The following is a 17,411-nucleotide window of genomic DNA, read 5'->3' as shown; positions in this document are numbered from 1 at the left end:
TCCCAGGCTGAACAGACTAATTTTTCCTAGCCATTTCTTAGAAATTCTCTCTCAGACATTACCTTGCATTCCTAGTGCTCAGCTGTGCATCTTTTCCCTTCGTTCCCATTAAAAACCCAGCGCTGTGCAGTAAGAGCACACGTTTCGATGCAAAACACTCAGGATATTTTGCCCTGCCCATGCTGTCCTTTCCAATATTCATCTTATTTACATTATCTACATGTAAAGTAGCCATGAAACAGAGTCAGATCCCGCATGGGAAGCCAGCAGCTTCACTTGTGCTTTTACATCTCCAACGTCAGCTCTTTCTCCATTTCCTTCTTCTCACCCCAGGCTGTACTGCTGGGCTGCAGCGGTGGGATGACACACACCGACTTCGACCGGTTCTGTTTCACTTCCCGAACCCTTTCTGCATTCCCCACTGCGGGAACAGAAGAACACCAACTTGTATGAGAAATGATCTCTCTCCTTTGTGGGTCAACAGGAATGAAGAAATACCGAGAGCTACCGAGGTGGCCATTTGCTCATTGGGGATGAGCTATTCCACTGCAAGGATCACTTTTCAATTATAAAACAGAAGACAAAGATCAGTGTTTCAATGGAAGAAAAAGAAAAAAAAAAAAAAAAAGACAATTTAAACCCTATTCCGTACTTTGAAATATGTTACATATCAGGATCAATATCATAATTCTTTTGTCAGTCCCCACCAGCAACTTTGCAGAACAAAAATTCATATCAGTGACTACCTTAAAATAGCTTTTCAGGATGCAGGTGTCCTGCTGGAGAACTTATAATTTCACCTTGCCACATTAAGTGATTTGGGGGGGGGATGTACATGCAATCATGATGGAAGAGTTACAGTCTCCTTCAGCCCTGTCGCCAGGGTATCTCAGGGGCCGTTGGGCTCACATTTTCCCTGGGGCAAAAAAAACCCCACCCAGAAACACTGCTTTTTATCACTTTGCTCTGCTTACACTCATGTTTTCCTTCAGGAAGAACACAGTTTAAACATTTATAATAAACTGTGGATTAAAACAGCTGCATCCCCAGCAGATGTCCATGTCATGAACACACGAATGCCACACAATTGTGTCCCTTCCATCTACTCTTGCAAACCTGTAGTAAGACACCTTTGCGTGGAGAAAGTGCCAGCTATTCTACAGCGCTCCATTTAGCAAGTTTTTAGTTAATTGATTAAAGAAAATTACAAAGGAAGAAAACATTAGAAATAGAAGAACACAAGAAGGTTGAAAGGAAACTTTCTTGCTGCTTAAATATTTTTCCAGTACATGTGTAGTAAAGAAACATTCTGTACGTTAATGTTAGACCCATCCCCTTAAACTATCTCAGCCTCTATTGGGAGGCAAAATGATTTTTTTGTTATTTTCAACAAACACTGAACCTTTTCAATCATCACTTTTACAGACGTGATTGTGCTAAAGGTGTTGTGCCAAGTATTGTAAAAATTCCGTGCTCAGTTGCTCACTGAACATCTCATTGTGGTTCAGAGGCTAAAGTGACTCTGACTACAGTTTTGACCAGCTACACTTTGTGTGAGGCTTCACTGATATTAAACCTTTTTTTTTTTTTTTTTTAAGTGTGAAAACTAAGCTTTCAGTTATCTAAAAACTGAGCTTGGGCTTACAAAAACATGAGGTCTTGAGCCACTGATCTTTCCGTAACAGATATTCAAAACAGGCAGTGCTGTTAATGGGGCACTCGAAATGCATTTTAATAATACTTAGCAAGCAAAAAAAATAGATCGTAATTTTTGGAAAGCATTTGGACACAAACTTCATGTTTTGAAGTATCATTCAATTTTATAAGGTTTTAGTTTATGCATTAGCATCGCCATAGGCAGAATGATCTGCAATTACTGCCAAACACCTTAGTGCTTGGTGGAATATGAAGAACGGTACCCGTTTCAAATGCTTGCCTGGCTGGACATGGGAGACGAGAAAACTCTGTGTAAGTTCACGTACGCCCTTGCAGCACACAGGTAATAAGGAGGCCAAACACCTGGACTGGGACACGCTCCTCACTGCTACGGTTCCCAGCACCACTGCCTGGAGCACCTTGTGCTCCACGTGCACCAGTGCATCCCAGCGCAGGCTGAATCTTGTCTCAGGTCAGGCTGAGATGGGGCACTGGGGCTGGGAAGGCTCTCGGCTCTGCTTGCTCACTCATGGTGCTCATTTAATGATTCTGAAAGGAGGGTGTAGTGAGGTGGGGGTCGGTCTCTTCTCCCAGGTAACAAATGATAGGACGAGAGGAAATGGCCTCCAGTTGTGCCAGGGGAGGTTTTGACTGGATATTAGGAAATTTTACTTCACTGGAAGGGTTGTCCAGCTTTGGACCAGGCTGCCCAGGGCAGTGGTGGAGTCGCCATCCCTGGAGGTATTTAAAAGCCGTTTGGATGAGGTGCTCAGGGACATGGTGTAGTGGTGGGCTTGGCAGTGTTAGGTTTATGGTTGGACTCGATGATCTTAAAGGTCTTTTCCAACCTATACGATTCTGTGATTCTGTGATTTAAGAAGCCCCACTTTGTCCCCCCAGCTGGAGCAATGTCCCTGCTGCCCTGCCTGCTGCCGCCCTGCCTGCAACATACAGCCCAGCTCTTCCTGCTGCTGCCTGCAGCGAGGTAGGGAGGGCAGGAGGCTTTGCCTTGGCTGTCTCCCAAATCCCAGCCCCGCAACAGACATGCCATGGCTGCACATCCTCCCTGTCACCTGCTGGGCCACCCCACAGGGACGGGGCAGGGCGAGCAGGGGAGGTAGGAAGTCACCGCCGGCACCCACCAGCTGCCCAGCTTACCGGTGAAGGAGCGGCACAGCTTGGGCCGCGTGCTGGAGTCGCCCCGCGCTGAGCAGGAGTCATCCTTCTGTGATTAAGGAAGAAAAGTACTTTAATGCATTTATGAAGATTGCTAGCAAGTCTGTTAATGACTCTCCTGCTTCATAAACAAGCCATTTGCAATCCCCAAGGACTCCGTGTCCATTTGTTTTACTTTTGCCAAGAAAAACAAAAAGAACTATTGCTAAAAATAGACCGAATAGATGGCAGGAAATATTTACAGATGCAGATTTGTTTTGAGTTGGTAGAAGAGGTCTGAGCTCTCCAGAACTGATTCGGCAGATAGGATGGGAAGGAGCAGCCCTGGAGCAGGCGAGTGCGGGAGGCAAAGCCCATCCCCAGGACACGGGTGTTTCTCACCTTGGCTGTTCCCCACCTTGGCTGCAGGCCAAGGAGGCAGGTAACGAGCTCGCACTAACGAGCTCCCTGTCCTTTCACTCCAGTGCTAATCTCCACCCTTCAGGGGAAAAAAAAAAAAAAAATCAGGTAGCACAATGCTGCCCGAATTGTTTGGTGCTTCTGTAAACTGGGAATAAGTCTCTTACGCAGCTGTGATTTGGCACCTCGGTCCAGAAACCCAGACTGCCAAAATAACTCTGGACACCTCCCAGCCTGGTTTTCTGTTTTGTTTCGGTTCGTTCTCCTCCCTCCCCTAACGAGGACCGATGCCCTCCATCCCTTGTTCACACTTTTATTGACCATTTTAATAACAATGCCTTCCCGGCTGCAGCAGCAGCGCCCGGCTCCCTGGAAAGCCATTCCCAGGGGCATTTAACGATTCTCAAAGCATGCTCCATGAAAGGGCTCCAACATAATTACCAAAGGCAGTATGTCATTTACGCACATGGCTTACAGGCAGCTCCAAATAAGCTCCTTCTGGGGGAGTGTACTCGTGTTTTGGCAGAAGAAAAGAGGACGAAGTTGCCTGGCTACAGGTGCAAGGATTTTGTGGGTGCTCAGTGGTAAATAAAAGCTATCCTGGGTCTCAGAAACCGCCCTGCCAGGGTACTCCGTGTTGGATCCTTGCCTAAAATAAGGCAAGCCCAAAATCCGGACGGCGTTCAGAGCCAGCGTGATGCGCAGCTCCAGGAAGCAGCAGCATTCGGCAGGAATTTTGTCCTTAGGCAGAGGAAGGCGAACTTTCCGCTGGAAATAGATAGTCTTGGAGTTAATCCTCTGGGCTACGATTCAGATCTGAAGTCACCTCATAGTCTTGCCAAGGTTTTTCTGCCTGGTGTAAATCATTTAACCTGCACCGTTGGCTCGGGAGGGATGAGGATTGTTCTTTTCTTGCTTCTTTTCTCTGCCTTCCCTATTCACTCTCCAGCCTCTCCTTAGCAGGGGCTCCTAATGCAGCCTAAGAGCCATCTCTCACTACTGGAGAAGCAAAGGTAGACACCTAAAGTGCAGTAGACCCCTAAGGCACCTAAAGCCACCCAGGGTAGAGAGAAGAGGTGATTCGTCCTGGCTGAAGCCTGGTGTTGGCCACGGACCGGTGCTTGTCCTGGCGAGGGCACCGGTTTCTCCGCACCGACTGTGGAAGGAGATGGATTGTCCATCAGGCCAGATGAACTTCACTCTTGGCTCCTCCCCAGCCTGGTGGAGCCATGGACCTATAGAAAGATGCTCTTCCATACATACCTCATTTTGTGGTGACTGATACAGGGGGAAAAGACCAACCAGCACCTAATAAATTATGAGATGAATCTAACTGAGCTACAACAGCTTCATATTTTGACAGCAAAGGACTAGGCAACTTCATTAAAAAAGCAAAATATACATGCAGACAGCCAGCGAGCAGAAAAAGCAGTGTTGCTGTACTGAACCAAAGGGATTTTTTAATTATTCACTCAGCTGATAACACCTCACTGATTGAATGTATCGCCAAAGCTTTTCTCAAGTAGCCTGGCAATGGAAGAGGCGCAGGCATTTCACCAGCACCTGAGGGCTTCCAGCAGCCCTTTGCTTGAAGTTTGTTTCACAGATCCTTGATTTCCAGTTGGGTTTGCAAACACAGTTGTAATGCTTCCATCTCGTGGTGAAATGCAGAATAGAAAAACGTGTGGCATGAGAGCGTCTGTTTTTCCTTGCTGACTCAAAACCTGTAAGGCCAAACCCTTCCCTTTGGGACCACAAAAGATGGAGTATCTGACAATTAGAAACCCTCAAACATTAACTAGCTATATTTTTCATTCATCTGTTTTAAACAGGAAAATGCCATTTGCTTGTCAACTTGGCATGAAACTAAACCTGAGTGGCTTAATTTTTTCCCAAAAATTTAAAGTATTGAGCTGCTTTTAATGGACTGAAATCTACTTTTTAGCACAGCGTTCCTTCTTTCTGCTGACAAATTCTGCAATCTGTCCTCCTACAGCGTGAAGTAAGAGTGTTCACCCACCCTCCCACCTCATGTTAATGTTCCAGGGCTCTTGTAGAACATCATCCCATCACTTTTGGGTATCACCTTATTTCTATTCGCAATAAAATGAGGCAGCTATTCTAAAACATTAGCAGATAAGCTGCTGATCACACAAAGCATGCTTGATTTTTCCTTTTGGGTTGCAGAGGGATGCTTCTTGGGCTTAGAATCACCCTTACAGATGTCACTGGAATCAGCTCTCGGTATTTACATCTGCTTCACGTAGACTGGCACAAAGCAAAGGTAGCTGCTGTAAAGAGGTGTGATTAGGACCGACAAATGACTCCTATCAGACAGCAGTATTTAGCATCAAATTGGCATTTTGCATAACCCATAGCAGCATTCGCCACCCCCCGTAGGGCATTAGCCACCATCCACGAGTCAGCATAGAGACAGAGTGAATTCTACTGCTTTCGCAATTTCCTCCAAAAATTTTCTGTCCACTGAAAGACCAGCTGTAAGCATCCAAAGTAACAGGAGAAACAAGGCTTCCCAAAGGTGCTAAATTGCCTACCAAAAGCACCACAGTACCTAACGGGAGCAGCAGAGAAGGGGAAAGCAGGAGCACAAGGGTTAACAATCAAATGTCCTTAAAGTACGTAACATCATGCTCAAAATCAGCCCTAGTTTTGATGTTGTTCTTGTGAAGTTTAATTATACCAAATGTTCTACAGGAATGTGCCATGTTCTTGCCTACCTATTTTGAATTGTAAGTACCAATCAGCATGTAAATGATCAAATTAAATCTTTTAAGTTGTTTGCAAGAGCCGGAACACCTTTCTGTGAATGGAGGGCTGAGAAGCAGCATTTGGTGCGTTACTGCCGTTCTCGGTGGGCTCTTCAATGACTGGCATTTGAACAAAGAAATCCGAGTGGAAGAAAGCCCGCAGCAGTCCCGAGTTCTTGTGCTGTCGTGGAAAATTACTATCTAAATAAAGAAAGATAAATTAATTTGTTTTAAAAGGTCATTCTGTTCTCCTCAGTGATGGAGTCTTGCTGCCCAGATTAGGGACCACAGGGCTCTAGCTCAAGCCAACAAAACTGAAGATTTGGAGAAGTGGGTGAAATTTAGGGATGGCTCCGCAATTACTGCTGCTGATCTGGGGGTTTGGGAGCAAAATACAGGGGGAGGGTTAATTCCTTTTCCTCTAGAGTAAGAGTTACAGAGGATGGGAGGAATTGAAAAGACCAAGCCTGCTCCTCATGCACCATTCCTGGACCATTTCATCTTTCCACAGGGAAACGTTTGCCCAGCTTCTCTCACTGATTTCCAAAGAACTCGGCAAAAGTCTTCACCAGCCACAGACACTGTATTTACCTTGTTTCTCCTCTAATTCAGAACATGAACCAATGTGGAGCTGTGCCAGCAGTAAATTTGGACTTAAAGTGGTTCTCCCAGGAATCTGGTATGCAACACTTCCCTCTATTTTACTTTCTTCAAGTCTGCCCAGAACTGTAGCTGCTTTTAAAAGCAAAAAAACTCACCTCCAGAATAAATAGGAAAGCTCACAATAATGCTTCTGTCCTTCCAAAAGAGTTGGGGGGGGAAAAAACACCGAACAGTTTCAAATATTTACAGTCCATCTGGAGCACTGACAATGGGTCTACCAAATTCCAGCCTTTGACAAAATCTCCCAGAAAAGAAAACATGGGAAAAACAGACCTCTGAATCTACAGACTGAAGCCCAATTATTAACATTTGCCCAGTAAATAACTTTCCTAGCATGGATGGAAGCCTGTATTCACAAAGCACCGAATGGTGCTGCACCCAAGATGCCCCGTTTGTCTTCCAGGAGTTGGGTTGGGTTTTTTTTTTTCCTCGGTATTTCCTACTCATTGGAATGCAATTTAGGACTGAGACACACTTTTTTATAAGGCAACAGGATTCGTCTTTAAAAGGAAATACCACCAGCAATAAACAGCACTATTCCTAGCGCTTGTTATACCTGCATGGGGAAAGCAGCCCATGCATGGTCTCTGCAGGTCCAAAGCCTTCCCCGCTCCCTCTTACCTCCTTCCTGGAGCTGGCCGTGTCGCTTCCACTCACTTCCACCCGCAGGCTCTTGTGCCGGAGGATGAGGATCTCCTTGGCACGCTCCACGGGCTCGGTCTCTCCGGGAAGGGTGTGCCTGTTGTACGCCGGCCCCTGCATGTTGCACCAGAGACCGCTGTCGGAGGTGGGACCATCCCTCCCTCCGCAGCAGCATCCCTTCACTAGTGCCTGCATCTTCAAGGGTCCTTCAACCCCCCTGTGACCACCCTGCCTAGTTATGGGGATAAATGGATCCACCCAAGTATGAGAGGTGGCGATGGAGGGAAAGAGCCAAAGGAGGAAGATGGGAGTTCAAACTCTGCTTCTTTATGCGAAATTGCCCAAGCGCTCACTGAATGACAAGGCTGAGATGCATCTTTATTAAGTCCAGGTGACACACCAACCTCGTGCAACTACTCTGTTCGAGGTGTCTTCAGCCTCAATGCCTCTACTAGCCCTCCAATATTTTATATCAGCCCCACCTTCATATATTAACCACGCAAGCAACAGGAACCATAAAACCTGTTTCAAAAGCCATAAACCAGCTAAAGTTAAATCTCCCACTAACATCACTGGGAGTTGGGATAAGTCTGTCACCACAAGGGTTGAGGCTGGATTTAGGCAGGAGTAAGTGCAAACAGGAGGTATGCCGCCTTCTTCATCCCATTCACCATTTCTATAAGTCTCCTCCCAGCCTTATCTAGTTGCTTCTCTCGGCTCAGCAAGGGGACAGGAGGGGGTGGTTGATCCCTCCGTACTGAGCTGCCCACACCAGCCACATCCCCAAGGACTCAGTATTTTGTGCGTAATCCATAAAACAAAGGCTTAGGTGGATTTTAAGGATAAGGCTCCATGTATCACCATGTGAACAGCAATTAAAAAGCGCAGTCCTGGGTGCTGTGTAAAACCTCAGGCAGATTATTCATGAGTTATTCTGTAAACAGCACATGGTTTCTATGCTATTTACCAGTTGTACCAGTTTCACGGCAAAACTGCCGAGCGGCTTTAAAACCTCTGCAGATTAATTCTCACTCGCACCTCACTGACTGTGCTCTCTTCTATAGGGAAAAAATGCAACGTGAGGATAACGCCATCCCTGCTCTGCGCTGTAGGTAACCAGGAGCTGTTGCAACTGCTGGATCTGCTAACCTGATGCCTGAAGATCCATGTGCTCCTCCTTTCTCCTTTCTGGGTCTGGGTACTGATGCCTAAAATACTTCATGAAATTATAGGCTGACTGGGTGAACCTTTCAAAAGCTGTCATGCTGCAAACAGAAATGTGCCACTGACTTGGAAACTGGATCTGGCTTCACACAGCCAACTATTCTCTGCTCACAAAGAGACATCATTAGTAATTATGTAAATATTCATAACATCTGCTCAGGCTGTTAGGATAACTGAGATAACTTTTGTTATTGGACATCTAAAATACAGATTGAGGGGAGAGTTATACCGTTCTCCTTATTCGGTACAGGTTCCTTGCCAATATTTCCTGTATATTTTCCAGGACATCCGGATTCAGAGTATCCTCCAATTTTTTGTTGGTTATGATAGTCCTGTCGTTGTTGCTGCAAAGAAAACCAGAACGCCTTATTTTGGAAGACGCAGAGTAGCACCACCAGTGCATCCCCAAAGCCCGGTGTTCACAGCAGCCCGTTCGGATCCCACCACCAGCAGACATGACCAATGGCCAGTCCTTGCAGATGGAGCTCAGTGCAGAAGGGACATTTGGTATTTGCATCAGAGCTGTGCCATCCGTGTGCTCCCTGGTAGATAAAAGAGCTGCGGGGAGCTGTGGCAGAGCAGAACTGTCTGTGAGAGATGAGATGGCCGTTCTGACATGCAAATATTTGACCCTGCTGTCCCAGCCCATGCTCATTCTCGCTGTTGGTTCCTTCAGTACACGTAATGGTGCAAAGCCATCAAAAAAAGGTGCAAGAGCCTCTTCCTCAGAGCATCATTTCTGTGTAACTTCAGGGGGGATACAGGTGACCCTCCACGTACAAGATCAGAAACCATGTTCATCAATGCCAGTAGACTGCTCATCCACCTGATCTTTTTTAATACCCACCTACTAATCTTTAAATAGCATTTATATTGCATTTGTCCAAGCTATGTTGCTCCTTCCCATGGGATAGCCCAACAGGGAAGAGCAGAGGAGGCAGAGAAGTTTGCAAAAGCTTTTCATTACTGTTCCCTCCGGTGGGAGGGTTGGGAGGAGTGCTGGAAAGGGGACGGCCGCAGGGGAGCACTTACAGCAAGGATGGGTGAGACGGCGCATGACCCAGCTGCCCTGCTTCTGCCAGTTCAATGGCATGTTTCCGCTCCAGCTTTTCATAGAGAAGCACGATACTTGATTTTGGCTGGTCGTATTCTCGAAGTAGGATCTTCTGCAGGTATTTGCTGTTGAAATACTCTAATCTGTTTGAGAACAAAACAAGACGGGCTTAGCCTCCTCCCACAACTCCCCAGCACCAAAACGGACCTGAGCAAGCCAGCAGGTTCATAGTCCATGACTGCCCCATATTCCGTTATATTCCATTACCTTCTTTCCAATGGTCCCAGAGGTCAGTCCCTAATTATTTCTGCACTACAGTACATGAGCTAAGATATTAAAACTTTGCCAAATACAATAAAAACTCCCCAAAGTGCCAGATTTATCATGAACTCCACTATAAGCGCTACAAGTACATGCAGTAGCCCCAGGGCATGCAACAGATTTAAACGCTTCCAGATTCCCTCTCAACCATTTCCTCTCACTTTCTGCTCGAATGCAGCACAACCTTCGGGAAAGATCTAGCCAGTCCCAAATACTGACGCTCAAGTTTGGCCCTGGTTAGCTATACACAAACCTGCTTACAAGGAGCCAGGACACTCGTCAGCAGCAACGATTCCCATACCCTCTAGTGGCACTTCCAAGCACTGGCATTCCTAAGAAAATCCCTGCCAGCTGTTTATCAGCTACTGTGAAGTTAGCTGCATCTGTGTCTGCACAGCCAAGGAATTAAACCTGGTAGATTTCTATTAGTACATTTTATGTTATCTGTATTTTAAAAAAGTCTCCTATGTGTACAATCTACCAGAACTTCATGAAAATTGAACACTTTGCTACAGAAATCTGTAGCCATCCTCTATAATTTGTCAGTCCACAACAAGCAGTTGCCCCTCCAAGCGCTGCAAGCTCATGTTTTTAATGTTAATTGTGCACACGCTGGGTTGGGGTCCTCAGCTCCCGCACGGCAGGACAGGCAGGAGGGCACGGGCAGCACTGCTGCAGGCAGGGCAGGCTGAAGCCACACAAGCTGTGTGCTGTGCTGGCATGGCCCTTTCATTTCCAGCACATTTCTTTGGACAAGAAGGAACAAACACAATAGGAGAGGAGAAAGGATTCTTTTTAGAGTGAAGAACAATATGTGACCTGCAAGTGGGGAAGCGCCCCGAGAACCCGGTCCCACCTTGGACAAGGAAAAGCTGCCCCTTCGTCACCTGCCTTGTGCCACGAGGATGAACAAGGCTCAGCTGCCCACAGCGGAAACTTTAGAGAATAGAAACCAGCCTCGTTTTTTTCTACACATGTACACAGTTGTATTTTGTCAAATCCTTACTTGTCTTTCCAGTAATACTGTCCCCAGTGTCCAGATATATCTTCAATGCCAGCCAGCAAATGATCCAAGAACTAAACAGAAGAGAGGATTTTGCTATACACCGGTTGCATGTATTGCATACATGATGAACTCAGTCAGCAAACATCAAAAGCCAGCAGACAAAACAGGAGATGCTTTCAGCTCGGTACACAGCGCCGGTAAACAAGAAGAGGGGATGTCGGGCTAATTCCCCATCCAGTCATCCACACGTATCCCTCGGTTCTGGAGTACAATAAGTGGTTTGGCTGCTTGCTTTCAGGTCTGTGCGAGCAAAGAATAATCGCTGAGGGACATGGATCTGCTCTCTGCGATACGTACAGGATGGCTGATGGCTTGCACATCCTGCGTATTGGGCCTTGATAAGCAGGAAATGCTCATATTGAGGTTTTTTAGGACAATTTGTCTCAGGTGATCAGTATCTTCAGAATATAGATGTAGATAATGTTCAAATGATGCCTCATCTTGAATAATAAATACTGCCTTCCCCCAGACACTTCCACTAAATGAAATCATTGGCCATATCATGCCTTATACAAAACCATTATTATTGTTTAAAATTATATGAAAAATCCCAGACAGGTTGATTTTTCCACCTAGAAGTTAAATCTCTGTAATTTCCCAAATTGTTTTCCCTCCTACTGGCATCTCTAAACCGGGAGGTGTCTCTGCTCTACCACGGTCAATGCCTCTCCACACTCAGGTACCGATGTCCCTGGAGCTTCCTCCAGCTCTGATTTGAAAAAAAGAAAATTATTTTTTGTGGGGTCAGAGACAGAGAAGTTTCAGAGCGGTTCACTCAGCCCTGCAGCCTGGTACAGGTTGAGAGTCCTCACATGGCTATTAGCTGCCGTATGGTCTAGGACCAACAAATGACCTGCCCACTGATCATCGCTCTTGAGAGTGAGAATGTCCCAAGTATCTGGACGGAGAAATAAATTTGAGGAAGAAAGCTGCTTCTGGCTTCTGTGCGCCTGGTTTCCAACTATCTGCATTGTTACTTTCTCTGCTTAATTGGTACACAGCCATTTTCAGCTCACGTTTCCTAATAAACACATTTCCAGAGATGATTTACTATTCATGCACTAACAAAAGAAGAAAGTATTCTCTGTTCATGATAGGAAAAGCCTCTTCAGCCTATTGAACTGTTCTGTTAACCTCAGACAAAGCCCTGTAATACAACCTAATTGTGAGGATGCCAAACAGTTTTTATAAATGTCCTCAGACCTAATGTCTTTATTTCCAGCTACCCAAAAAGAAGACAAAAATATTCCTGAAGGAGCCATACCTACAGAAATGTGACTGGGCATAAACAATTAGATTCGGAAACATAATTTTACACTGGATGCAGGGTAACACTGCATTAAAAATCCCAGGCCACAGCTCCCTCTCAGGTTGTAAGTCTCAGACTGAAGGAGACCTGGTGCAAAGCCTCTCTGATTTGCTCCTCGGTGCACCGACAGCACTGCGGTGGGATCCAGCCAAGCTTCCCTCCAGCAATGCAAAGCCTCAGCTAGGCGTGCAGAGTACCTTGCCTTCTCATGGAGCTGACCCACTCTTTGGAGAAGTCCTCTGTAACTAGAAAGGCCAATGTTTGGATGGTGAGAGCAAGGTGAACTAAATTCCACTTTTGGGTTATGGTGACTTCAGTGGTTCCTTCCAAAACAGTGTTTTCCTTACCCTCCCTTTTCTAAATTTTTTTGCAAAAATATCCACACTGATGGTGGTGAAGTGACTGGTGAACACATGGAAGATCCCAACCCTGAAAGTGACCAAGTCTCATTTGCTTTCTTTCACTCTTTTCAGAGAAGCAGAAAAGTTGGCGTTAGGTTCGAGTATAAACTTTTAGGTGTGACTATCTTTTCCTGTCATGTTTGTGCACCAGCTAGTGCAACACCAGCCGGACCGAGTCAGTGGCTGCTATTCCAATGCAAATAATAACCCATGGTTAGGAAGCTGCATAGGACTTCAAACCTGGAAAGGGACTGACCTGCAGAGGATTCAGGTAAAATTGCCGATCTGTAGAGTCCCTGGAGGTACATCACATTTCACAAGGACCGCAGTGCTATCAGCAAAGCAAATTGGAAAGCTCTGGCTGTGTGTTGATGGATGCATCACTTACCCGAATATGGATCTGCTCTCCCACTGTGGGAGCACTCTCTCTTTTCCTCTTGACAGCTAACAGGTCAACGAGAGGACGGATGGTCATTCCCTGCAGCATAACCACAAACACAAAAATCAGCCTTTCTTCACATCAAGTGTTCTTAGTGTCAACAGGAGCTCACATACAGGCTTCAGGATGGGGGTAGGCAGAGAGGAGAAATGCTCCACGCTCCTCATCTGGCATCTCAAAGACCACAAAAAGTCAACCAATAACTTCAAGGTCAAGCCTGTGGTTTGCTCTTGCTTGTAGCCTACCAGATGGAAAGGGGCTTGAAACATCCAAAGTTCAAATGCCTGAAACGATGATAGTCCTTGAGACCTCACAGCGCGCAGCCTCCGCCAGCATTCTCTGCTAACTTTTTGAGTATTATGTGTCACAGATCATTACTCCAACGATCTTTGATGGCTAGCCAGTGGCTAAGTTTACTAATCAAAGTATCCACCTGGGGGGAAGGGTCAAGGGAAGCGTTTTAATGTCCTTTGAGCCTCGTGAGAGAACTTCTAAAATGCTGCTGTGGTGCGTTTCTTAATCTGGCTTCGGTATGAAATGACTTTTCTAGGACATGTTTACAGCAAAAATGATTGAGTAGTTGATGTTTACGACTTCTGAATGTCACAAATGCTGGCACGGAGGAGAGTTGAACACATTTTTAATTGCAGAAACAATTAATGTGTCATTTTAATAGCTAATAGTAATAAAAAATGCATCACTATTCAGAGTAAACAACATAAAACTCACAAATTCAGAAATAACACATATTACAAAAATTAAGTAGAGACTATGCAATTCCATCTCTTGCCTTCACTGGATAATCAGCTGCATTTGTTTTCATTTTAAAGTGGCATTTTGGAGTTTTGTGACCAGGACTCCCAAATTTAGAAACACCTAAATTTAGAAACACCTGGCCCTTCCTGACCTTGGGAGCATTATGGGAATCCCACGTGTCATTCCAGGCCACATGTCATTTCACAACACACCTGTAGGTCCCCTGTGATGCTCCTCCACCCACCAGGGATAACTCATCTGAAGTGCATCCATCGCATGATGCTGACGGCTCTATCATGGCTCACACAAAGTTTTTCTACCGCCAGCGATCCAGTAGCTAATGGGTCAGCATAGGCAGCAAACAAAAAACCCCACGCCTCTTCACAATTATTGTATTTGCTAACAATTTCATGGAGGAGGTCAGAGGCCAGCAGGCTAAGAGAGTGAGCTTCAAATGGAGAACGTGGTACTTCATTTTTAAACTGCACTGAAAGGCAGAACAATGAGGGCTTTTTGTGACATTCCAGACAAGCCCACAGCTCCTTGGAGGACTTTCTGGTCTACGTGGCACATATCCAGGCCTGCCTGGAAGCACTGAGGGCTTGACAATTGCTCGGTCAACCTTCTCAAAATCATTAACCAGGCTTGTTGTGGGAAGAGCCTTATGCAACTGAGGCCAAAATAGATTAGCTTCCTGGGTTGCGTAATGCACTGATAGACCCATGTACGGACAAGCCCAACTGCTTACACGTTGGTCATTAGTCTGTGTAGCACGAGGCTTTTCAGACAGTGTGGTCAGGATTTCCAAGAAAATGAAGTGGGTCTGTGCTCCAACAAGATGCCTTGCTGGCCCTCACCAGCTTAAAAGGGCCCAAATCATCTCTCCCCTAGTTTCTGTCCTATCTTAACACAGACACCCCCTGCCAAGTCGGTATTGATATCACTGTGAATATAAAGAAAACTTATCGCACAAAATAACAACAACAACAACAGTCCACTATCCACAGAAGTTGGTTTGCAGCCAATATTTCACTTCTCTGCCACCTGAAGTGACATGCACCATGAAAGATGCTGGGATATTAAAAATATTCACTCTTCAATCCTGCATCCACCAACGTGGCTGGCAGCAGTGCCACGGACTTCAGAAGCTGTAGGACTCATTTGCAAACCCAAGTTTCTGCGAAGGTCCATCTTAATACCTGCCTCTGTTATATTTACCTATGTTTCTGTGCTGAGCTACAGCAATATCCTTCTGGTTCGGCTTTTAAGCAAGTTTACCACCCCCACCCGCCCCTTCTCGTGGTGGCCTCAGCTGCACAATACTGCAGGTATCTGGAGCCTGAGCAAAGTCTGTCTTTATAGATGCTATGTTCCCGCTGAATGGCTGAAGGTCAAGGGGTCGCCCCGCCGACACGTACCCACGGGGGACCCTGTTTAACTCTCACCCTTTTGCATGGAGATGACATCACCAGTTGAGCTTTGAGGTTACACAAAAGCCCTTTTCCCGGTCCTGGGAAGGATTTTCCGAAGCCTCGGCAGAATGGAGCTGCTGCCTTAGAACAACCTTTGTCTGAGACTCAAGAGCGTCTCTGCATGAGCGGACGTGCCTAGTGACCGTATCTTTTCAATTTCTGACCCACATTTGCATCTTAAAACTTGTCAACGTCCACCTAAGTACGCTTCCCCCACCCCTGGCCCCTGCTCTCTCCTTTCAGTCTGAAAACTGTGCCCGGTCCAGCTGCCCTGCAGGTCTCAGCTCCGAGCCCATCAGCACGTCACACTTGTTGACCATTTTTTCAGCTCATGATGGACAAGGGGAAGCAGAGAGTGGACAAGGTGGACAAGGGGAAGCAGAGAGTCAACCCCAACCCTCCGCATTGCCCAAGTGCCCAACACCCACACCTGAGGGGTTCAGGGAGGCCACGTGGAAGGAATTTGCTCTCGCAGGGTGATGCTCAGCCATGGGGCAGCTGTCACTGTGACCCACCATCTCCCAAAGCCCCAGCAGCTGCTCTGCTCCCTCCATCCGAGGGCAGGAGGAGGGCAGCCCTGGGTCGGCAGCTCTGCATGGACCTCATGCCCTTGAGCAGGAGCTCCCAGGGAGCTCTTCTGCACGGCATCTTTCCCAGACCCCCATCCCACTTCCTTCAGCCCTATGGAGACCCACTCTTAACTTTTGGGGATAGAGCACACCAGGCAGACATCAGCCTTGCTCACTTCAGGACCAGACGACCCCAATTTTTCCACCACATCCTCCTTTACATGTGACAGCGTTTTCCAGCTGAACTAAAAGGTGTATTTCAGAGAAACCCCCAAAGGACCCTCGCCCTTACAGACTTGCTGCTGGGCAGAGAAGAGCAGGCAGACACATCCAACATCTTCATCCCCAGAAGGCTGCAGGAGTGGTTTCACCACTAGATGTCACAGCAATGCCGAGAGCTGCTGCCTGCCTGCTCCTCCCGAGCAGGGCTTCGCTGCGCCCTGGAGCACAGCAACTCCTCACAACCTCAGCCTGCGCCTAAGGCAGAGGAAACCCTTCTCCATCCTACACCTGGAGCGGTGCTAATTAAGAATCCGTGAGAAATAAAAGCATATTAGTAAGGAGAGCAATACCAGCACCAAGTTCTGCCCCTGCCCCAGCTGCAGGCTGACCAGCCTGGGTCCTTGCCCGCTATGCAACTGCAGGCAGGGGTCAGATGTGGCACCCCCCATATGCTCCCCAGGAGCAGCTCAAGCTGCAGATGCTCCTATAGCTTTTCTATAGGATTGGGCTTTGCAAAAACACCCATGGCAGAAATCAGTCTTTAAAAATAAAAATAAAATAAAATAAAATATAAAAAGTACATTCATGCTTTAAACAGTAAACCCAATATCTCAGAGCAACCAGTGCTGTGAGGGCCCACCTCCCTCTCCTACCCTGGCAGCAGGGGGTTAACACGGCCACGGCCACCCCGGGAAGTGGGCAGGTTGCAATCACTTGCAGAAGCTTTCCCACTGGGTAGGAAACCACCCAAGAATCACTAGGGCAGAAAGAGAAAGCAGGTAGCAACAGGGCTTAGGGATCAGTTATAAAAGAAAAGTTAGAGGCAAATAAATCAAATGTGCTATGACTTTTTTGTTTGCTTCTGATTTTCCTTGCTTTTATAACAAGTAACACACCCAAATTTTTTTTCCCGTGGAAGAGTTAAAGCAATCCCCTTCCTGCTGCATCATCATAAAATAACTGCAGCTGCTTTGCTGCATGAATGTGAAAACATCTCAGACATACATACAAAATATTTTGATAAACAACTAATGACTATTCTTTCTTCAGCTGTTGGATGCCCCAATAAAATGGAACTCATTCTCAGAAAATGTTAAGTCACTCCTTCAAAATTAGGTCCCTTTAAATCGTCCCACTTGTGAACTACCAAAACTGAGATGGCCAAACCACAAACGTCTTTTAAGATTCTTGCTGCCCATGTTCAGAGGGTTTGGAGTATCTCCAGTATCTTCCATCTTCTCACCTTTGGGATCAGGAAAACTGACCTTCATTAC

At 46.4% G+C, this 17,411-nt stretch overlaps 1 protein-coding gene across 1 annotated transcript in view; it reads right to left on the bottom strand.

Annotated features, from left to right (window-relative positions):
• Positions 1 to 284: 284 nt before the first annotated feature.
• Positions 285 to 17,411, bottom strand: part of LOC140658682 (sodium/hydrogen exchanger 2-like) — a 30,068-nt gene continuing 12,941 nt past the window's right edge. Inside the window, exons 6-12 of the mRNA XM_072877368.1 lie at positions 13,068 to 13,157; positions 10,910 to 10,980; positions 9,561 to 9,725; positions 8,758 to 8,860; positions 7,284 to 7,418; positions 2,815 to 2,881; positions 285 to 421 (exon numbers count right to left, since the gene is read on the bottom strand). Coding sequence (XP_072733469.1) covers positions 285 to 421; positions 2,815 to 2,881; positions 7,284 to 7,418; positions 8,758 to 8,860; positions 9,561 to 9,725; positions 10,910 to 10,980; positions 13,068 to 13,157 — 768 coding nt within the window. The remainder of the gene's footprint in view (positions 422 to 2,814; positions 2,882 to 7,283; positions 7,419 to 8,757; positions 8,861 to 9,560; positions 9,726 to 10,909; positions 10,981 to 13,067; positions 13,158 to 17,411) is intronic.

This window comes from Ciconia boyciana, chromosome 12 (genome assembly GCF_034638445.1).
Source record: "Ciconia boyciana chromosome 12, ASM3463844v1, whole genome shotgun sequence".
Classification (NCBI taxonomy): Eukaryota; Metazoa; Chordata; class Aves; order Ciconiiformes; family Ciconiidae; genus Ciconia; species Ciconia boyciana.
Note: the sequence above shows the minus strand (reverse complement) of the source record. Positions and strands in the feature narration are given on the sequence as shown.